This window comes from Erpetoichthys calabaricus, chromosome 10, assembly GCF_900747795.2.
Source record: "Erpetoichthys calabaricus chromosome 10, fErpCal1.3, whole genome shotgun sequence".
In the NCBI taxonomy this organism is placed as follows: Eukaryota; Metazoa; Chordata; class Cladistia; order Polypteriformes; family Polypteridae; genus Erpetoichthys; species Erpetoichthys calabaricus.
Window position 1 is genome coordinate 48164106 of NC_041403.2, and position 24581 is coordinate 48188686.

General features: G+C 36.9%; 2 protein-coding genes across 5 annotated transcripts in view; both read right to left on the bottom strand.

Moving 5' to 3' along the window:
• si:ch211-267e7.3 (ADAMTS-like protein 2) overlaps positions 1 to 5017 on the bottom strand; it is a 59708-nt gene extending 54691 nt beyond the window's left edge. For all 3 annotated transcript variants that reach the window (XR_007936033.1, XM_028811140.2, XM_028811142.2), the window contains exon 1: positions 4809 to 5017. Coding sequence is in view for 2 of the 3 variants with exons in the window: in XM_028811140.2 (XP_028666973.2) it covers positions 4809 to 4907 (99 nt within the window). In the remaining variant the exon portion in view is untranslated. The remainder of the gene's footprint in view (positions 1 to 4808) is intronic.
• Positions 5018 to 13151: 8134 nt separating this feature from the next.
• The window catches only part of LOC114658984 (torsin-1A-interacting protein 2-like), a 31567-nt gene continuing 20137 nt past the window's right edge, over positions 13152 to 24581 (bottom strand). The window contains exons 5-7 of one of the 2 annotated variants that reach the window (XM_028811143.2): positions 20870 to 20920; positions 20618 to 20695; positions 13152 to 15053 (exon numbers count right to left, since the gene is read on the bottom strand). In XM_028811143.2, coding sequence (XP_028666976.1) covers positions 14290 to 15053; positions 20618 to 20695; positions 20870 to 20920 — 893 coding nt within the window. In that variant the 3' untranslated portion in view covers positions 13152 to 14289. The remainder of the gene's footprint in view (positions 15054 to 20617; positions 20696 to 20869; positions 20921 to 24581) is intronic. The other variant, XM_028811145.2, reaches the window with a different exon arrangement.

The following is a 24581-nucleotide window of genomic DNA, read 5'->3' on the forward strand; positions in this document are numbered from 1 at the left end:
TTCAGATCTAAATGCGAACATTGGCTCGCGTAACGAGCCACGAGCCAGGCTGTGGGTATAGCTCGCGGCTTAGCGAGGGGGCGTGGTAGCAGTTGTGAGCCGCGATCTGCGGTGTCTGCGTTTCTCACTTAAGTGCACAGGTGGGAAACTGCCCACATCCATGATTGTTCCTGTGGCTGATGGGCTGCAGCTGCCATGTCCTCCCCGCATATATAGAGAAGCGCGAGAAGAAGTAAAAGGAGAGGGAGAGAGAGAGTGTGAGTGAGTGAGAGAGTGTGTGTGTGTCTCAGTGTCAGTGTCAGTCAGCGTCAGCTGCATTAAGAGTGTCTCGCCTGTTGCAGAGCCCGCAGGTGAGACTCTAACAGAGAAGAAGCACTGGGGATTGTCATCTGTTTTATAAAGACTGCATCCTTTTGACGTTTTAACCTCGTGTTAAAGGATTGTTATTCTTGTGTATTTTAAACCTCCACTTCACAACTGTTTTAAGGATTATTTATTTAAAGATTTATTGAATGCTCTACTGCACTTTGGACACCTGTTTTGATTCTTTTAATAATCAGTTATATTATTTACCAGTGTTATTTATTAAAGGTAGACTACAGTATATATAATTTATCAGTGTTATTTGTTAGGAAAATTGATTTTTATGTTAATATATTTGGGGTGCGGAACGGATTAACTGGATTTCAATTATTTTTAATGGGGAAGTTTGTTCTAGATACGAGAAATTCGCTATACAAGCTCAGTGCTGGAACGAATTAAACTCGTATCTAGAGGTTCCACTGTATTTCTGTCATATCACTTGCATTCTCTGTTTCTATAAATTAAAGAAAATTGGGAGTGTGCTCCCCTCAACTTTCACATTTACTGAGATAGAGGAAATGTTCATCAGAACCACTTCCAGTTGCACAATATTTCTCAAATATCTTATCTCTTTGCTTCTCATCATATCTAATTAATAATATAGATACACAATCATTTATCTCCATTTATAATCAAACTTTATATTAAAATGATATTTTCACACTTAGGGAGGTCGAAAACGGTGGTGGAATTTTTTCATGATTACATATGCATTACCTAGATTATGTGCAAAGTAAAAAGAGTTATAGTCACCTAAAAACATTGAAAAAGTGTTAGCATTATATAATATTTCTAGCAATAAATTGTTATAGGTGAAACTGTATTTAGCTACATTTAATTTTGATAATGATGGTCGATATAAAAAAAATCATAAAAATTAAATGTATTACGAGGAACATGATGGGGACATAGAAGCTTATTGTTCCTGTTACATCTTTATATTTACATGGCATGTTCAATGTTTACACGTTATTTTTAAACTGATAATGTATAAATTAAAACAAAATTAATAATAGTTATTGAAAGAATATGCATTATACTGAATACAGTTTTTAATATTGTGTACACATTTATATTTCCATGATACAAAAAATTTGGATGGTTGTTTAAATAAAATACTACTTCAGGTTGAGTAATTTTTCTCAAATTTCATATCTGTTTGATTTGTATCATTATAAATATCTATACAAATTTGAATCATCTATCTGTAATTATAACAACAATATAAGCATTTAACGTTCATTGACCCTATAAGATTTTTTTTTAGATTCTTAATGTGTGAATTATAATTAAACCTATTTGAGCCAAGTCAAATATCTTTTTTAACTTGCATGTCAAACAGAATATTTTCAGTTCATATCAATATGATTTGAGGTACATTTAATAACACTGATTTTCTGGATGTTTGTGTGTGTATTTAACAACCATAACTCTTCACTTTGGGCTTTTCTGTGTATAGTATATGCAGTACAGTAACTGCAAGTCTGTTCACTTCAGGATTTTTGTGGATATGTAGCCACAGACATTTTTAAATTGATTTCATCTAATATTGTCTGTGTATCTAGTACTGTACTTATGTTTTCTTGCTCTATTACTATCATTTTGAAATAATTCAGTCACATCTGATAAGCAAGAGAATGTACTTGACTGTGATGTTTGGTGTAATCAATTCCGAGATTTTAAGATTCTTAGTATTAGATTTAGTAGTAGATTTTAAGATCATTTGTAGTAATAGGTTCGTAAACATTAAAATGACCTCAGTATAAAGCTAGGAAGCACAATCTTTTAACTGATAAACCATTTACCCCAAATTAAGCAAATAAAGCACCATTTCTGAATTTAAATACACTTGAAAAAATTTCTAATGCAGCTAACAATTCGCAAGTGGTTGTGTAGGCTGAGGGATTTCACATATCATTCTTATACATTACAACATCATTGTAGTTGTCACCGTTTGTGTTATACATTTGTATCACACTCACTGTCTCACTACAAACTGCACAAATTAAAGGCGAATTTCCAAATCGAATACATCTGTACCATATTTGCCCATTGGTAGACAATAAAATTAAAAATTTCCAAAGAGCTTTATATGTATTATACCGTTTACAATTGGTATGCTATCAAACAGGATTATGTTTTAATTGATGAAAACTAATATTCAAGTTGAAACAGGCATTGTGTATTGAAAACAACAATTTTTAGCAGAACTTTCTTCCTTCCTTCCACTTCACAGGTCCGTCTACTTGGCACGCATCAAGGCCTTCTCTTTCCTGTCTAAGACACATCCCCTTCTTCACTTGTCAATCCAGTCTACTGTTCAGTGGATCTGTTCATCTACTGAAGACCTTCATTTGCACACACCGACATACCTCAAACTGACTGCGGAGAGGCTGCTACTCTTTCACTGAAGAACATGATCATTTATGACAGCACTGAATACAAAAAGCAGTACTAGACGACTACTTTAAAAGCTGTCATTTCAAATATTAAGACCATCCTTCAAGATGGACGCATTACCTAGGAAGACGACAAGTCTTACAATATCAATAAATAACCAAACACATACAGAGAGGCATGCAAAGGTTTGGGCACCCTCACTGTTCTTTTCCTGGAATTCTCCAAATATAGATTTGCACTCTGAATAAAAAGTTATATTTTGACTTCATCTGTCCACAGGACTTGTTTCCAAAATACATCAGGCTTGTTTAGATGTTCATTTGCAGACTTCAGGCACTGAATTTTGTGGCTAGAACAAAGGAAAGGTTTTCTTCTGCTAACTCTACCATGAGGGTCATATTTGTTCAGGTCTTGCTGCATAGTAGGACAGCGCACCATCACTCCAGAGTCTGCTAAATCTTCCTGCAGGTCTTTTGCAGTCAAACATGGGTTTATTTGCCTTTCTAGCAATCCAACGAGCAGTTCTTTCATAAGGTTTTCTTGGTCTTTCAGACCTCAACTTGAATCCACCATTCCTGTTAACTGCCATTTCTCACTAAAATTACGAACTGAGGAAACCGCTATCTGAACACACTTTGCTACCCTCTTGTAGCCTTCTCCTGTCTTATGAGCATCAGTTATTTTATTTTCCAGAGTGCTAGGCAGCTGCTTAGAGGAGCCCATGGCTGCTGATTGTGGGAACATGGTTTGAAGAGTCAGAGAATTTATACAGTTTTGCAATTTGCTTCACCTGGGATTTAAATCCAGGCTTGGAAAACCTAAAAGGGAGGTGCAGCACTAACTCTTTCAAATGAATAACACCTATGTTATAGTATAGATATGTTTATTGAGTAGCCCAGATACAGTACATATAAACAAATCTCCAAAATCTACGTAAACTTGTCTAACATTAGCTGCTCTAATTAACTATCACTTAAAGCACTGTCCATTTCACACATAAATTTACATATTATTTGAAGTTGTCTGCATCACTGCCTCCCCATGGATCCAGTGCTCTGGGTTTGATTCCCATGCCCTGACATTGCCTTTGTGAAGTCAGTGTGTTTCCCCTGTGTCTTCAGGAGTTTTCCTCCCACATTCCCAAAAATTTAGGGGCCAGGTTAAATGATGGCTCTCAGCTGGCAACAGCATGAGTGCAAGTGTGCGCATGAATAATCGACACCATGCCCAGGGTTGTTTCCTGCTTTGTGCCCAGTGCCTCCACGATAGGCTCCAGTCCTCCTGTGACCCTAAATTGAATTAAGCATGTTTGAGAATGGGTATAAAAACTAAAATGTACATTACTTTGGAAACTGAGAATTTATGTATTCAATTCAACAAATCTATACCAGTGCATAAATACTGGGAGAATATAAAGAATATAGAATAGAAAAATACAAAAACATTGATGAATTGGGAGACAGTAAATATTTGAATCTTGTGCAAAAAATGATGTGGAAAACAACAAAATTCTGAAACCGTACAATAAAAGTGTGCACAATAAAAACAGTTTAGTAAATCATATAGCTATTAATACTAAGTAGACCAAAAAACCTGCATTCTCGAAAGCATCAAATTAATCCCAATTAAGCAGAGCCCGGCCTACTGGACCAGGGAGCCTCTTTCTAATAATGTGCCTACACTTCAACAACTCTGGAAATTCCTGTGAGACACCGAGACTCCAGCTGGGCTTTGATCTTAATGCTTAAAGAGCACAAAAGGCACACAAGGTAAAAAAAAAAAGGCAGGAGATCCGGGGGCAGAGCACGGGATTAGCCGAGCTGTAAAGAATTTTTTCCTTTTCAAATATACCTGCATACTTAAAGAAAAGAAAGATTTGCTTATATATGTTTAATATAGTATTTCATACAGAATGCATTTTGTTTTACATCGCCTGACTTCTCTTTTCTTCATTAGAAAACACAGGCATTGAAACATATATGCAGACTTTAAAACTAAAAGATTTTCCACCTATGAATTTAAGGAAAATGAAAATACGAGTTTACCTTAAAATGGACACACGTTATTCCCCCCAAAACTCCGTATATAATTAATACAGAGAGAGAAAAAAAGAAGTCACGTTTGCTGGTCCACAGGCTCTGCATGCTGAAATGAAATCCTGCCGAAATGAAGATTCTGTAGGCAGCGGAAGACTTCGGTCTAATGAGCGAGAACCTGGATGAGGGACTGAATTTACAACCTGCTGGGTGTGAGGAAGAAAAAAAAAATAAAAACCAAGGCAGGGGGTGGAGGGGGGGTTACGATTTAAAGGAAGGCGGTCTTCGGGAGGTCGTGACTGGCGTCTCACGTTGGTTAAATTGAGTTATCCATCACGTAGCTGGTTCGCGGGACTCAGATTTAACAACTTTTTATACGCTCCTGCATGCATGTTTTGAAGACAGCAGACAGACGGTTTGACCCTGGAGTCGAGACAGTCATGTCTCAGCAGGCCTTTAATCTAGCCCCTGGGCTATAAAAGGGCTTTGGGAATGTTGGTGGTGGAGGAGGATTGTTGTACATCCAGCCGTGCTTTGAAATGGCCCTCTTAATGGTTAAATAATACCCTTCGTTAAAAATGATAATGAAAAACTGCTGCTGATGGCTTACTACCTCGGGCATGTGTCCCGGTTGTAACTTCATTATTTCGTAGTTTGCAGACAATCAATCAATACAGTAAAATAAAAAAGAGAGAACGCGCAAAAGATATGTTGGGGAACAGATATGTATATGAGTCCAGTATCTACTGACAGCCATCCAGTTTTTTAACCTATTATCCCATTCAGGGTAACTGGGAGCCAGTGCCTGTAATTATTGTACAGGACGCTAAGAAGCAGAGCAGCGACTGAACTGCAGTCCACCGCGCTGCGCACTTGTCCGCACACCACACTACTGTATTTTATAATGGGCCAGTTTACGGCAGCCAAATCAGCTAGACAGTAAAGAAAATGAGCTATTCCAGAAAAGTCACTCGGAGAGAACATGCACAAATCGTAATGATGAGTCCCCCTGAATATAAACAGTAAATAAAAGTATGCCTGAGGTTCGTCTGCAAGCCCTATTTAATACACGCGTGTTGCCGTATAACTGTTTGGAAGTACTAATGATGCGTGTAAAGGTTTACATCAAGCTGGCGGGACAGGTGCCCTTATCAGAATGGCATTGCGCATTAGCCAACTTGCTGACCGGTGCACCGACCTTAACAAACAAATTTATTTTGTCTTTCTTTTTACTATACATTATTGCTTCCCTTCTTTGTCAGTTAATAATTTTTGATTATTTTGAAAACTAAGTTTTTTTTCCGTGTTTACTTCTGCTGACTTCAATCTGCAACTACACTGATTCGCAACACCTAACACCGCTCGATACATTGTGCAGGGTTTAGACGGCCGTGACGTGCCCGACGACGTTAAGGAGGGAAACCCAAAGTTCAGGGCTGGGCGGAGCCCTGTAGTTGGTTTGTTTACATTTGTTCTCCCAATTTCAACCCAAAAACGCGTACCATTGTACAAACTATGCATAGCACAACCGTAATGATGTTAAACGTACCTTTAAAAACTGCTCCAAATACATTTTTTTTCCAAAAGAAGCCCAAAAAACGATTTATTGATTTGGCATAGGCTCACCAGAGGCAATCACATGCAGAAGAATTAGGATGACTTCATCTGAATCCAAAACCCACACTACCATTTAGGAGTAGATCCAAATAATTTGTAAATTAATAATTCTTTGCATTGATTGAGAAGTACTGTTTTCTTACTGTAGCATGCAAAACTATACAGTGACAAACACTCAGCTAAATTAAACTGACTTCGTAATATGCAAAAAGTGAGTACATTGTTTTATTTCATATATATTATAAAAGAAAATCTTGAGACGAGACTATTGCCAAGAGATTTTTTCCAAGTCCTGCTCTCCTCTCAACCATTTTCAACCACGCCCACGGTCCTCTCATTTCTCATTTGTATGAATGCTTCTGTCAGACACAGTTCCTGCGCTTTCAGCGCTTATAAATTTTTACGTTTTCCTCACTTTAAGTTCCCAATAAAAGAAGAATTATGCCCAAATCTTATTGAACAATTTCATCCCGAAGGGTTATCAACAGAAGAAATGAGTACAGGGGCAATCCTAGCACCGAGAAATGATGAAGTCAAACGAATTAATGCGAAAATTGTTGATCGGTTACACACCAAATTGGTTAAATGCGTATCAATAAGACTACGCTGAAACGATGGTGCGGAAGATCAAAACATCAACTTACAATATCCCATAGAATATCAACAGCCATTAACACCATCCAGTCTTCCACCGGCCAAATTACTGTTGAAAGAAGGATGTATCGTAATGTTATTGTGTAATTTATGTCTGAGTGATGGGCTATGCAATAGGACAAGATTAGTTGTATTCAAAATTGATCAAACAATTCTGACGTAAAATTTTAACAGGCGACAAGAAAGATAATGTAGTACATCTTCCACGGATAACATTAGACACCAAAGGAGATCTTGATATGCCATTCGTATTAAAATGTTTACAGTTTCCTGTTATAATAGCTTTTACTATGACAATTAACAAATCACAGGGCCAAACATTCAAAAAAAGTCGGTTTATTTATTAGAGACTAGCAAAATACCCGTGCTTCGTAGCGAAGAAGTAGTTTGTTAAAGAAGTTATGAAAAAGAAAAGGAAACATTTTAAAAATACTGTAATGTAACATGATTGTCAATGTAATTGTTGTAGGCTAATTTTAGTACAGTTTATTGAGAGTGAATTTGATGATTGTAAAGAGTTTAATTTAATTTATGATTGTAAATGTGTATTAGAAATGCACATTTTTAGGATGTAAAGATCTCTTTGTAAACGACGTTTGCAGTTCTGCCCTTGGGCTGTAAAATGACCAAGCTGTCTGCTGAGCTTACTCTTGAGCATGCAACGTACAGTTGGCCATGTGAGAAGTAATCATGTTAAGTCAATGCTGACCTTTTTTAGAGTCTGGCCCTGTGACTTATCTATTTAGGACGGAGTGGTGGCTCTGAGGCTAGGGATATGCCCTGGCAATCGGAAGGTTGCCGGTTCGAATCTCGTAAATGCCAAAAAGGGAGTCTGCTCTGTTGGGCCCTTCAGCAAGGCACTTAACCTGCAATTGCTGAGCGCTTTGAGTAGTGAGAAAAGCGCTATATAAATGCAAAGAATTATTATTATTGTCATAGCGTAACAGAACCTTACTGGAAAATGGAGGCATTTGAATTGGAATGGGAGGTCAGAGAGTATGAGAGGGATGCGAGGAATAAATATAGTCTCCCCTGAGCCAGTTCCAGTGAAGACAGTTGCCTCAATGAGGTTCTTGTGCAGAGATTTGATCTGAAGCCTGGTGCCGTTACAAAGTTTTGGTGGTTGTAATTAAGTAGTAACATAATTGGTGCACCGACCTTCAAAAGTAGAGTATGCGAAGGCATGCCTGAAGGATTAAGAGTGTGAAGAAACTAAATGAAAAGGCAGAAGTCACCAGCAGGAAGACGTGAAGCAAGGCGAACAATAACAGGCTTGAAGCGGTGGAGTAAAGAAGAAGGGAGCAGTGAGCATGACGAACAGCTGAGGAAAGTAAGGAAGCGAGTGAGGAGGCACATGAGCACAGGATGTCGTTAATGTATATAGGTAGGGAGCCAACCACGTGGTAGGTGTGCGGACAGCGGCTGTACGGAAAAAGGAAAGGGGACTGGGGGTAGCCCTTGTGTTTCTCTGCCGTGAAATAAATCCTCTGCTAACGTAAATAAAGAATGAAACCGCCAAAAGAAGAGGTCAGTTCCGAAAGTTCCTTACAGCATAATGGTGAGAACTGCCAAAAAGAAAACATTATTTTCGAAAGTTTGTTACTTAATGTTTGTAAGTACAGTGTAAGGATGAGCATGGGAAATTTGGGCTTCCTACGTATATTGGAAGTCGCAGAAATAGTGAGGAGAAGTTTCCCCTATCAATATATACAGTTTAGGGGGTACACCCATTTCCCCCCCTTGGGTGTTGCAATAGGACATGAAACATACCCAGCTTTTGTAAGTACACTGCAAGGAATGAGCATGCAAAATTTCAGCTTCCCACCTATATAGAAAGTGGGAGAATTAGTGATGAGTCAGTGAGGGCTTTGCCTTTTATATATATATATATACTAGCAAAATACCCGCACTTCGCAGCGGAGAAGTAGTGTGTTAAAGAGGTTATGTAAACATATATATATACATATACATATATACATATACACATATCTACATATACATATATATACATACATACATATACACATCCACATATACATATATATATATACATATACAAATTTACACATCTACATATATATATATATACATATGTACATATATATACATATAAATATATACATATCTACATATATATATATACATATACATATATATAGACATACATATATACATACATACATTCACACATATATATATATATATATATATATATATATCAAAATACCCGCACTTCGCAGCGGAGAAGTAGTGTGTTAAAGAGGTTATGTAAACATATATATATACATATACATATATACATATACACATATCTACATATACATATATATACATACATACATATACATATATATATATATATACATATACAAATTTACACATCTACATATATATATATATACATATGTACATATATATACATATAAATATATACATATCTACATATATATATATACATATACATATATATAAATATAGACATACATATATACATACATACATTCACACATATATATATATATATATATATATATATATCAAAATACCCGCGCTTCACAGCGGAGAAGTAGTGTGTTAAAGAGGTTATGTAAACATATATATACATATACATATATACACATATCTACATATACATATAAATATATATATACACATATCAACATATATACACATACATATACACATATACATAAACACACACATATACATCCATCCATCCTCTTCATATATACATACATTCATAGTGCGTTGTAACACGGGCTGTGATTGTTACATGGGAGGGAGACGACAAATCACAGCTTCCCGCTTTATAATCGGGCCTGTGATTGGTGCTTTGACTGATGCCTAGATCCCACAGTATCTCCCCTTAGGAGAGGCGTTAGGCAAGTGTAATTGAATAGTGGTGCTGCAAGTTTAGCTTTACACCTGCTTTTAAGGCTTATTGACTGAAAGGGGCTTTCATGAAAAAACTTAGGGCTTTGCTACAGGATACACCCTCCACAAGTTAAGGAAGTAAAAATAAAGGTATATATTTCTGTTTTATTTAAATCTTTTAAGTTTGTATGCGGGCGGCATGGTGGCGCAGTGAAAGGTGCAAGGTAGGAGACCCGGGTTCGCTTCCCTGCGTGAAGTTTGAATGTTCTCCCCGTGTCTGTCTGGGTTTCCTCCGGGTACTCCGGTTTCCTCTCACAGTCAAAAGACATGCAGGTTAGGTGCATTGGCGATTCTAAATTGTCCGTGGTGTGTGCGCCCTGCGGTGGGCTGGCACCTTGCCCAGGGTTTGTTTCCTGCCTTGTGCCCTGTGTTGGCAGGGAATGGCTCCTGTATTTAGGATATAGCGGGTTGGATAATGGATGGATGGACATCTATATGCATAGCCCTATTTGCCCATTTTCGTTTTTTTTCTTTCTTCAGTAATATTTCAGCAAACCCGGAGCTTGTCAGTTCAAATCCTGGTACTGACACCACTGTGTGACCCTGAGGAAGTCACTTCACCTGCCTGTGCTGCAAAAAAACAAAAGTAATGTAACAAATTGTACCTCAGATGTTGCAAGTTGCTGGAATAAAGGCATAAGTAAAATAGATAAATATGTATTATACACATAGGAACTATTCATTTATTTTCAGTTAAGTCATCTGCAGCAAACCTTTATAAATGAGGGTTTCTCCTTTTTAGATAGTGCAAACTGTTTCTTCTTCATTGACGTTTTCTCTTGGAGAGCTTTTTTCATTTCATTGAAAATTAAAGCAGCAGCTGCCAAAATATGTAGCTTTCTTATTAATTTTTCAACATTGTGTAAAATAACTTTATAAAGTAACATAAAAGGTTTAAATACTGGTTATCCTTTTACACTAAAACATTACTAAAGAGATACAAAAAAAGTAAAATGCATATGTTCTTTTTCTTTAAGGAGATTAAATATTACTGAAGAAAGAAAAAAAAAACTAAAACAGCCAAATGGGGCTATGCATATGAACTTAAAAGGTTTAAATAAAACAGAAATATACACTTTTATTTTTACTTGCTTAACTTGTGGAGGGTGTATCCTGTAGCAAAGCCCTAACTTTTCTCGTGAAAGCCCGTTTCAGTCAATAAGTCTTAAAAACAGGTGTAAAAATATTGACAATAAGCTACGCAAACCCACCAACACATGGAATCATTTAAATCAAGTATCATTACATCTTCCTTTCTTAAAGAGAAGTAAGGCAGTACTTATAAGCTTACATATATATATATATATATATCTATATATATATATATATATATATCTATATCTCTCTCTCTCTATATATATATATATCTATATATCTCTCTCTCTATATATATATATATCTATATATCTCTCTCTCTATATATATATATATATATATTTTAAATTGAGGGAAAATATACCAATAACAATTTGTTAAGGATCTGCGTTTTTGTGAAGCAGCCTTAACACAGCTTTTCCGCTGTTTTATAAAGGAACGCCATATAAGGTCATCCATTTTCCTTGCTTCGCCAAGGAAGGAGCCTTTTTATTAAATCCAGGGGTTCTTCGCTTTTTTTTTTGTTCGTTTATTACGATTGTTATAATTCTGTTTGTATACCATGTTGTCAGTTCAGCACTCTGGTTGTAATATGACCAAGCCGTGCAAGCTTACTGTTATGAATGCAATGTATAGTTGTACAGGTGAAAAGCAATCTTGCCTCAGATCAATGGCAACCTTTTGTAGGTCTATGAACTTAATTTAAACTTTAGGTTTACACGGTGCTTTCTTTCCGAAGTACTTGCACTCATGAATATGTCTGAATGCGTCAGTCGCTCAAATCCACGCGCTTCGCACCGGCGAAGTACTGCTTTTAAATTTTTATTAAGAAGAAAACCTTTTTAAATTGAGGGAAAATATCCCAATAACAATTTGTTAAGGATCTGGTTTTTTGTGAAGCTGACTTCACACAGCCTCTCCGCTGTTTTATAAACGAACGCCATATAAGGTCTTCCTTTTTCGTTGCTTTGCCAACGGAAGCAGCCTTTTTATTTAAGCCACGGGTTGTCCGCTGTTTTTTTGTTCGTTTATTACGATTGTTATAGTTCTGTTTGTATACCACGTTGTCAGTTCAGCACTCCGGTTGTAATATGACCAAGCCGTGCAAGCACACTCTTGAGAATGCAACGTATAGTTGTACAGGAGAAAAGCAATCTTGCCTGAAATCAATGGCAACCTTTTGTAGGTCTATGAACTTAATTTAAACTTTAGGTTTACACGGTGCTTTCTTTCCGAAGTACCTGCACTCATGAATATGTCTGTATGCGTCAGTCACTCAAATCCCCGCGGATCGCACCGGCTAAGTACTGCTTTTAAATTTTTATTAAGAAGAAAAGAAAACCTTTTAAAATTGAGGGAAAATATACCAATAACAGTTTGTTAAGGATCTGTTTTTTTGTGAAGCTGCCTTCACTCGAGTGATCACTTCGAGCTTTAAGCCTGAGAAATCACCCCGTAAATACACACGTTTAATTGCATATCTGTTAATATGTATGCTTACACAGTATTAAAAGACACTCAACAATTACACAGTATTAAAAGACACTCAACAATTAACGTCATTTACCTTCGTTCCCGCGTTTGACTCGTGCTGTAAATCTCTTCCTTGTTTTCAGTTCACGTGATTACGTAGGAGGCGTAATACGTGATGACGCGATACGTGACTCTGCCTCCTCCATTAGAGTATATGGACAAAAAACAGGTTCCAGTTATGACCATTACGCGTACAATTTCGAAATGAATATATATTTATATATATGAATATATATGTAACAATTCCCATGAAAATAAAAATCTGTTTAAATTGTACATCCGCTTCCCTATACGCGAGCTGCAGATCCGTGAAGAGGGTAGCACGTAGCACCTGCCCAGGGGGTTGGCGAGCGAAGTGAGCAGGGGGCAGAGCCTCCTAGTATATATGCACACACACACCTACATACACATATACATATATAGCACAATGTTAAACAAAAATGGTCACATAACACACCATACAAAAAGCAGTATTTTACTAGAAAGTGTAGGTGTTTGTATGAAAAAGGCACACAGAAATAACCATATATTAAAATTTTTATTTATCTTCATAAAATCAGCATTAGATTCATTGATTTTAAAGTAAAATTTGCAAAAAGAAGTAAACTGCCCCAAAATACCAATTATCAATTTGAAATTTACTTTGTTTTATTTGGTGTATATAATCTAATCTGTTCACACAATCTAAAGCTTTGTGGGCATAACCTTTTCAAAATTATGCATTACTTATGATGCAGGAAACAATAGTTGCAATCTGTATCACATAATTATAGACAGTTTCAGACTGAAATTTCTTTATACCACTAATAAGTATTATGGTCAATCCACAATATTAAAACTTGTGGATTACAAACTAACAATGTTTACGTGCAAATTATAACAGACAAATTTACTGTCAGTTTACTGAACACCACTGAGTCTCGTTATTAAAGCAAGTGAAACACACTTCTTATGGCTGCTTTTTAACAAATCTCTTTGTAGCAGACTGTGCTTCATACAATGTTACATTCAGAGACATTAAATTATATGGATAGCGCTTTGAGTACTGAGAAAAGCACTATATAAATGTAATGAATTATTATTACTATTATTATAAATGAAGTTTAACAATCTATGCAATTAATATAGGAAATTCCAGAAAGAAATTGTTAATAGTAAATGTTACTGTCACAGTGGGGTAACAGGCTTAATGATGACTTTTTACATTGTATCAATGGCATTTTTTAAATTTACTGACAGAGTTGGGGGTAACAAGCATAATAATGGCTTATTAAATTATGACTAGAAAACTGAAACAGCCAGTAATGGTAATTTTGAAAATTAATTTTCCACTTGAGGTTTACTTAAGCATATGAGTGTAGTTGAAAGTTATAATAACTGTTAATGACAAAATATATAAAATATAGACTATCAACATATTTGATGATCACTTTTATTTGTATAAACATACAAGCTTAAAATCATCCTTTTTAAAATGTACTTTTTAACTGTGGTATTAAGTGCAGAATGATTACTCAAAAATACTGTTTGATTACTGGTAGAGATGAGAACTTAAATTTAATGGGGAGTTATTCTGTTATATAAAACATAACAGTAAAACACAATGCAAATATACAGCATATTTTTTTTTTTTTAAAAAAGATCAAGAAAAGTGCATTTATTTCGTGTTATACAAATCACAGCCATGTTTTTCAATGTGCATCTCCTCAGCAACAGGAAGAACCAAATGTGAAATGCGACTCCACAGACCTCCCAGCTTGTCGCTATCCATTCGGTCAAATGCTGCGGGCTGGTTAAAGGTAAGAAACCTTTCTTGAAGATAATCTCTAACCTTCTCCTCTACTGTGTCCAAAGTCATTGCTGGGTCTAAGCTGTCCTCTTGCAATAGGACTGTGAAAATAAGAGCTGCAGATTTAAAGGCTGCGTTTTCATGATCACAGTATTTGTAAAAAATTAAAGTTGAACCTGGAGGAAGCTCTTCCAAATTTCTAATAACTACAAAGGTCTTGTTACTTTCAAAGCCAATAGTTAAATCTCCATCTATTTGAAGTTTAACTTGATCGCTGTCCAAAGATGACATATTGGAGCCATCAATCTGGGAAAAGCTTGCATTTAAACTTGAAGAATAAACTCTGGCAAGGTAGTCAGCAAGACAGTGAAGAGTCTTCTGTGCATTATGGCCAGAGGTTAATATCATGCTGACTGGTCCAGTATGTACAGAAGTTTTAAGTTTTTTTTCTAGGAGAATTTTGGTTCTTCTCCACAGTTCATTTCTCTGGTTAGTAAAAGTCGACTTCAATTCTTCAAACTTCATTTGAAAAATATGAATGCTGTCTTTGCCATTTGTCACAGGTGTTTTGTTTTGATAGCCGTATTGACCCAATCCATACAAAACTACCATGAAAAGCAAAATGCAAATTCCTGAAAATAAAAATCTACATGTTAAAATCCCATTACAGTACATTCTGTTTTTGCATAAATACCTGTCCCAGTCACTTAAACTATCAGTAGAACTGTCCACATTTATGTTTTTGGTGTATTTTTTGCAGCATCTATTACAATAATGTTGAGCTTATAATATAAGAAAAGTACAATAAATATTTCAATTTACCTAGTGCCACTTGACTCAGTATTCCAATGTTGAACAGTTTAATTTTTATATTCAAGGGTTAGACCCTTGTTATGTCTTAAAAAAAGAAAACCAAAATAATAATAAAAAAGGTAGAACTTAACATCAGTACAGTTTTACTTAAGCAATGTTATTGTGTATAAACACTTTTTTGCTAAATCCAGTCTTATTTTATATAGAGATGTTTATCTGAGAACTGTTATGGAGCTTTTTTTCTACTCTGGCAAAATAATTAGATTTATCTGAAATATAAATATATGGGATGTAATACTGTATCCTTGAGCTGCATCTGGACCATTAATGTTGTTTATTAATGAAACAAAACTAATTTTTGAAAAAAAAAAAAAAATCACAAAATACTTAAGTGCTCAAAACTAAACATAAAAATAGTTGAGTTTAATATTGCATACATATGTTTATACACTTAATTATTTGGGTTATCTGGTAAAATAAGTTACATAAAACTAAATGCATTTAAAATATTTTTTGGTACACAGGAAGTTGTGTACAGCTAACGTAATCATAAAACAAGTGCCTTTGTTCTTCTTGTTGTTGCTACAGTCATACACTAAAATAATATATTCAGGGATAATAAGCTACAGCAAGAATCTATGCATTGAACTGGCTGTAAATAAATAACAGTAACGTTAAACTTTAAAAGACGGCATCTAGACAAAAATATAACTGCTACTGGGGTTGTCAAACATATCAAAATATTGGTAAGTATTGATTTTAACACTTTAAAATGATTTCAATATTCATTCTTCATGGTATCGTTTCTACAGTGTGCATTACAAATGCATTTCCAGGTCATCATGGTTCAAGGTGCAGCTCCGCTTCCATCCACTCACAGGTGTTTCAGCAATGCTGGAACTTAACTGATAAGGACAGCGGCCGGAGTGGGGTCTCGAAATATTTAAGTTTTATGCCAAATGAGGACGGAAAACCACGAGATGCTTTTAAGTCTGTACACAAGACTTGCAAGCTCTTCAAAAAGTCAACAAAACATTGCAAGAGGTATCTTATTTCTAAATTACGGAAGCATTAATAAGTAAAAACCTGTAAACTGTTATGTTTGAAATTGGGATGTGACATTTCTTTTTTTCCTACAGGTTAAAATGATTTTTGCAGCCAGTTAAACGCTTAATACATCAAGACAGGTGTCTGCAATTATTTTTACCTGTGGGTTACTTTTATTTTGCGTCGTTCATTCAGGGGCCACACTCTTTAGCAGTAGAGCTCTGTCTCTCCCTCAACACCAAGTCTGCTGCTGTAGCGTGTTACTTTCTTCTATTTTATTACGTGCAATTTTAAAATGATATTTAATCACATTCACTATATAATGTAAGATCCTCCATCTTTTCTGTGCTCAACTGTATACACAGTGGTGCTACTCCTTCCTGTATGCATATTTTTCCTGCTGTGTGTCAGAGCGTACACAGTATTTTAGTACGTTGGGACTCATTTGTAGCCCAACAAAAGAACACCTCACAGAAGAACATGTTGACATGCTAGTCATTCTTGAAAAGAATATGGAAGTTACAAATAGATTGTAGTTAATTTACACAAAAATGCAGTGTACATCATTTACATTTATGCAAAGCCAATACAAGTAGTAGTAGTCTGTGTCTTACATTTCTGAACAATTGTTTAAAAAAGACTACTTTAGTGTTGTTTGTATTTGAATGTGCATTTAATGTTGATTTAAAATATTTTATGTATACTGTTTATAAAAGATAGCAAAACTATTTGAATTAGCATTTAATGCCATTTGTAACATTTCATTGTACTACCTCAGCATTTGTTTTAATCATATACAGTGGGGCAAAAAAGTATTTAGTCAGCCACCAATTGTGCAAGTTCTCCCACTTCACTGATGAGAGATGCCTGTAATTTTCATCATAGTTATACCTCAAGTATGAGAGACAAAATGAGAAAAAAAATCCAGAAAACCACATTGTCTGATTTTAAAGAATTTATTTGCAAATTATGGTGGAAAATAAGTATTTGGTCACCTACAAACAAGCAAGATTTCTGGCTCTCACAGACCTGTAACTTCTTCTGTAAGAGGCTCCTCTGTCCTCCACTCGTTACCTGTATTAATGGCACCTGTTTGAACTCGTTATCAATATAAAAGACACCTGTCCACAACCTCAAACAGTCACACTCCAAACTCCACTATGGCCAAGACCAAAGACCTGTCAAAGGACACCAGAAACAAAATTGTAGACCTGCACCAGGCTGGGAAGACTGAATCTGCAATAGGTAAGCAGCTTGGTGTGAAGAAATCAACTGTGGGAGCAATTATTAGAAAATGGAAGACATACAAGACCACTGATAATCTCCCTCGATCTGGGGCTCCACGCAAGATCTCACCCTGTGGGGTCAAAATGATCACAAGAACGGTGAGCAAAAATCCCAGAACCACACGGGGGACCTAGTGAATGACCTGCAGAGAGCTGGGACCAAAGTAACAAATGCTACCATCAGTAACACACTACGCTGCCAGGGACTCAAATCCTGCAGTGCCAGACGTGTCCCCCTGCTTAAGCCAGTACATGTGCAGGCCCTTCTGAAGTTTGCTAGAAAGCATTTGGATGATCCAGAAGATGATTGGGAGAATGTCATATGATCAGATGAAAAAAAACTCTACTCGTCGTGTTTGGAGGAGAAAGAATGCTGAGTTGCATCCAAAGAACACCATACCTACTGTAAAGCATGGGGGTGGAAACATCATGCTTTGGGGCTGTTTTTCTGCAAAGGGACCAGGACGACTGATCCGTGTAAAGGAAAGAATGAATGGGGCCATGTATCGTCAGATTTTGAGTGAAAACCTCCTTCCATCAGCAAGGTCATTGAAGATGAAACGTGGCTGGGTCTTTCAGCATGACAATGATCCCAAACACACCGCCCGGGTAACGAAGGAGTGGCTTCGTAAGAAGCATTTCAAGGTCCTGGAGTGGCCTAGCCAGTCTCCAGATCTCAACCCCATAGAAAATCTTTGGAGGGAGTTGAAAGTCCGTGTTGCCCAGCGTCAGCCCCAAAACATCACTGCTCTAGAGGAGACCTGCATGGAGGAATGGGCCAAAATAACCGGCAACAGTGTGTGAAAACCTTGTGAAGACTTACAGAAAACGTTTGACCTCTGTCATTGCCAACAAAGGGTATATAACAAAGTATTGAGATGAACTTTTGTTATTGACCAAATACTTTTTTTCCACCATAATTTGCAAATAAATTCTTCAAAAATCAGACAATGTGATTTTCTGGATTTTTTTTTCCTCATTTTGTCTCTCATAGTTGAGGTAGGGCGGCACGGTGGCGCAGTGGGTAGCGCTGCTGCCTCGCAGTTGGGAGATCTGGGGACCCGGGTTCGCTTCCCGGGTCCTCCCTGCGTGGAGTTTGCATGTTCTCCCTGTGTCTGCGTGGGTTTCCTCCGGGCGCTCCGGTTTCCTCCCACAGTCCAAAGACATGCAGGTTAGGTGGATTGGTGATTCTAAATTGGCCCTAGTGTGTGCTTGGTGTGTGGGTGTGTTTGTGTGTGTCCTGTGGTGGGTTGGCACCCTGCCCGGGATTGGTTCCTGCCTTGTGCCCTGTGTTGGCTGGGATTGGCTCCAGCAGACCCCCGTGACCCTGTGTTCGGATACAGCGGGTTGGAAAATGGATGGATGGATGGATGGATAGTTGAGGTATACCTATGATGAAAATTACAGGCCTCTCTCATCTTTTTAAGTGGGAGAACTAGCACAATTGGTGGCTGACTAAATACTTTTTTGCCCCACTGTAAAAAAATAAAATGTTGACTGGATGTAAGCTTCTTTAAGAACTTTATTCTTACCTTTTAAAAAAGATTTCACTACTTAAAGTATTTGCATTTAATGACTAAAAATTCTATTATTTTTTCATGAATGTTAATATTTTAATGCATACAGAGTTGCAATTTTATTTTTTATTGAATTGCATTCTACACTGTCTTGGGAATCCAAAATGCATAAGTTGGTCAATTGCTTACAAATGCTACCATAAATGCTAGTTGTTCTTATTAATTCCAGTGTTTAGAAACATATCTCATCTTCAATCATTTAAATTCATCATCTGGCAGGCATTTTACATGTCAATATCTGAATAACTGATTCTGTATTTTTCCCAAATGAATGTCACTGAACCCCTTAACTGCGAACTGAGAGATGGGTGAACAGTAACACTGCAGCTTGGTGCTTGTGCAAAGAGGGGTGCCGGTGTGCTTTAAAAGAGTCGATGTCTTTACATCCCAACTGCTTTCCCATTTGGACAGCGTATGTGTAGCAATTAAATTCTTTTCATTACATTCAAACTCTCATTTGCACAAACAGTGCTTCAAGCCAATCTTGTCCTGCCACTGCTAAGACAAGCATTTAGAAAGAACAAAACTGTAAGCATACACAAAGGTGCATCAGTTTAGAAATATGTACAGCACCATCTATTGGGAGTGCTTTATAAATACATATTGTTTCCTAGTGGGTTAAGAGGATTAGGGACACAGGATAAACCAAAGGGAACAGAAAGCAAACTGTAATCAATACAAAATTACTAATATTAAGTAATAGCCTGGGCGGCACGGTGGCGCAGTGGTAGCACTGCTGCCTCGTAGTTAGGAGACCCGGGTTCGCTTCCCGGGTCTTCCCTGCGTGGAGTTTGCATGTTCTCCCCGTGTCTGCGTGGGTTTCCTCCGGGCGCTCCAGTTTCCTCCCACAGTCCAAAGACATGCAGGTTAGGTGGATTGGTGATTCTAAATTGGCCCTAGTGTGTGCTGGTGTGTGGGTGTGTTTGTGTGTGTCCTGCGGTGGGTTGGCACCCAGCCCGGGATTGGTTCCTGCCTTGTGCCCTGTGTTGGCTGGGATTGGCTCCAGCAGACCCCCGTGACCCTGTGTTCGGATTCAGCGGGTTGGAAAATGGATGGATGAAGTAATAGCCTTCCACTGGCTTTAATTAAAAAGTTTAAAAGCAAGAGATAAAAATAATTGTGTTTAACTTTTTAAGCTGGCTGAAAGAATACAAAAAGGAGAAAAAAAATTAGTGGTATGAACAGTATTAGTGAGGATGTTTTATTGGAAAATCCGTCTCACTGCAATTAGCCAATGTGTTTTCCAATGAGTCAGGATGATTGTGAAATAAGCTATTATTTTTCAAAATGCTCATGCACATTAGAGTGAGCTCTTTTTTTTGCAATGATCTTATAATACAGTACTTGAAAAGTAATATTGTTTTTTACAGTTAGCCTAGCTTAATGCAAAACACCTGTGTTATTTGCTGTGAGATATATTTTGTAATTCCTCTACAATACAAATATATCCTAAAATAAACATAAATTACCAACCTGTACATATTATAAGAGCCAAGTACTTTTTACAATTGTCTACTTGCGCTTGGATGTTAGATTGCGTAACTGCATCCTCTAGGGAATTAAAAGAAAAAATGGTATTTAAAAAGTCTTTTTCCATATAACCTGTGAAACCTGATTGGAACTTACTGTAATTGTATATTTTAATCTAAATTTAATCATGTTACAGGAACATAAAGTATCTACTATATAATGCCGATTTCTTCTTAAAATAGATGAATTTCTTACCCTTTACTTTCCAAGTGCCACTCTGTCTGAACTCTTGTTGTTTAAAACCAGCTAGAATGTAAGGAAGAAAAAAAAGTTAGGTATTATACATTTCTTTAGGTCTTTGATTTGCTGCAGCCTCCATATAATAGTGATCAATGTTTCTAGTACTTCCATCTTTAATCATCTGCAAATAAACTGGTTAAATGAGTACACACATTTTAAAATTTTTAGTTGTGCAAACATTTCGTGATATAGAAAAATCATACACAAAAAACTAAGTGGGGTATGAGTCACTGTATGTGTTGTAACTTCCCTCTACACTTAAGTTGTAATTTGTTGCTGAAAAGATTTTTTTTCTGGTAGATTCAAGAAGGTAGATTCAAGAATATGAATTATTTTTGCCAGGACTGTATATAAATCAGTGAATGCTGTCCTCAATGTACAATATCAACATAAATTAAAAAATTGGTGATGTTTTATTCCATTCCGCACTAAAAAAATAAAAAGATTGTTAACTAATAAAAGCTTAAAAGTATAAATAGAATGATTCCAACTTTTATTTATTTATTTTTTCCCTATAAATTAATTTAGTTTCAAAAGTGGGATTCAAGATGAACATGAAACACACCCTTTTACATTTTTAAAGCACAACATGTTTTGTGCTATGTTAGTAAATGGACTATCCATCTTACTAACCGAAGGTTGTAAACCGGATATGGACGCAGGGCGCTGGGCACATTGAGGCGCACGCGCACTGCAACGAGCCCGCCCATAGCTACCGACACCCGCCCATAGCTACCGACACAGCCATACAAAACACAGAAACGCCAGATGGACGCAGGGTTGTAAACGCGCATCTGAAACACCACAACGAAACAGCACAACTAACAGAAATACACATCTGAGCCCATAGCTAAAGACATAGCCACAGAGGTAACAAAGACGAGAACAATCAGCGCGTATTTGAATCACATTACAGTATTACAGTACGGGATCCTCAGAAGTCCACACTACACAGCATACAAAAACGAGCCCGCATGTGAACTTCCGCACTAAATCCGAGCCCATAGCTAACGACATAGCCACAGAGATAACAAAGACGAGAACAATCAGCGCGTATGTGAATCACATTACAGTATTACAGTACGGGATCCTCAGAAGTCCGCACTACACAGCATACAAAAACGAGCCCGCATGTGAACTTCTGCACTGCAACGAGCCCGCACGGATACACACAATTAACACAGGCGCCTACAACGCGCTTCTGCAGGCGCTTACAATGCGCTTCTGAAACACCACAATGAAACAGCACAACTAACGGACATACAAATCCAAGCCCATAGCTGATGACATAGCCACAGAGCGCCCAAACAACACAACACAACCTATAAACTGAACTTAACGTGCAGCGTGTACGCCAACAGGTTACCATGGTAACATATTTAAACATTGACACAGAGTACCTACACACTTCATGACTAGCAGAATTGTACGTCAACGTCGCCGCCATATTGTGAGTGGCACTGCTGCGCAGTGAAGTAATGAATAATGTGCCGCTTGAGATTGTACAACCTGCTGTACGCTCCAAAGCAGATCCCGGGGGATTACATTTCATAGGTAAGGCTGAATAATTGTTTTGGTTATATATGGCCGCTAGGAAATCCCGTTGTTTAATCGTTTCTTTAGCTAAGCCAGGCTAAGCTAACAAAGCTATGCATTTAGGTGCTCAAGTGAGCCTCCAAACAACGTGTTGGCTAAACGTCTTTGCTCACTATGTTGATTGTTGTTAGCTATTAACATGTCTCACACCTGATGATGTTCTTTCTCAAGGAGCACATTTAGGAAACACACTTTAAAGGTGACAACCATCATTGTATGCTCATGTCTTTAGTTGTGTCTGTTCTCCACAAACTGAGGCTGCACCATAGTGCCAGACTGAATACTCTCATATTACAACATCTGAGTGAGTGACAGAGGTATGCAGGCAGTCCACAACATGTTACGTATATGGGAGGAATGGTTAAAATCTAATTATTATTATTATTATTTAATACTTGCCAGTATTGGTGTATACATGGATATTAATAATTGAATGTAAACGATTCACCGTAATCTGTTGTATGTGAACGATACTGTTTTATACGTTATTGATTGTTCATCACAATACATGGTTTACACGTCTAACTGTATTAAACACCACAAGCAAAGGAGTCACGGATCCAAAAAGAAATAACCAAGTGATTGCACTACTTCCTGGAGAAAGCCGCCTCTTTCTAAGTACTGACAATGTTGATTCTGAAGACGTAACTGAGCATCTTAATTTCCCATTAGAATATTTAAACACTATTAACCCGGCAGGATTACCACAACACAATCTTAACCTTAAAGTGTCGACAATAGTCATGCTATTAAGACACCTTAATAATACACAAGGTGTATGCAACGGTACACGGTTAGTCGTGAACACCATGACGGAAAATGTTATTGAAGCAAAAGTACTTATGGGATCACATACTACCCATACTGTTTTGATTCCCAGAATTGACCTTACAGGTTCTGACCTGGAATTACCATTTACACATAAACACCGCCAATTTCCCATTAAGGCTGCATTTGCCATGACAATCAACAAATCCCAGGGACAGACCATGGACAAAGTCCGCATTTATCTCTCTTAGCCTGTATTTGGACATGGACAACTCTATGTCGACTTTTCAAGAGTTCGGCGTTCATGTGACGTTAAAGTTGAGGTTGTAATAGATGTGCAGCGAATCAAAAACATTTGCTACGTAAATGACATGACAATTAAATATATTCATTAATATACATACAGATATATGTATTTAATTACATCCATACCCTCCACAACACCCCCACCCTCCATCGTGTGTCATCCCTCCAACGATTATATGGAATGCCATTCGTTCATTTGCGATTCGTTAGAGAATCGGGGGTTTACTGGTATTTCAGAAATGACTAGAAGAACAGACGAGTAACAGAATAGGGTCAAAAATGTGAGAACAAAAACTCAAGTGTCAAAGGCAAAATAAGTGACAACAATCATGGTCAAAAAACAGGACAAAAAGTTCGAACCAGGAAAAACAACTTTTAGAAAGAGCAATTCAAAAGGGGGTTTTGTATCTGTAACTTAGATAAGGAAGTAAATTCCTAGATGACCTTTTATCTTGTATTGTCATTACTTAGAGATTGCTACTTCCGAGGACATGTCTCTAGCAATGCGTGAAGAGGTCATGACAATGGTAACAAAATATAGCAGATCATAAAAAAATACAAAGTGCTGGACAAAACAGTCCAAAAAATTATAACTTTTTATGCATTTGGATTTTCCACAAATGTCATAATCATAATCGGGAACCTCAAAAAACTCTAAAAATAAATGTTTGATTTCAGAAATCCATGTGAAAAATTGTAAAATTAAAAACAGAAACCAAAACCCTAATATTTTCATATATTATTTTGAGACATAACTTTCAAAATCAACAGTTTATGTGATGTGTTTATACAGTGTTCTACCTGTGTTACCTGGCTTCACCTGGGAAATTTGCTATGTTAGTGGGCCTCAGTTATAGTGTGTTTGGTTCATCAGATGTATCATAATTACTATGTAACTAACCAAGTACTTTTCTGTATACAATATTTGTATTTAATTTTTTTTTTAAACCAGGGGCTAATACTATTAGTTTACTTGAGCTGCTTAATGTTGAACATG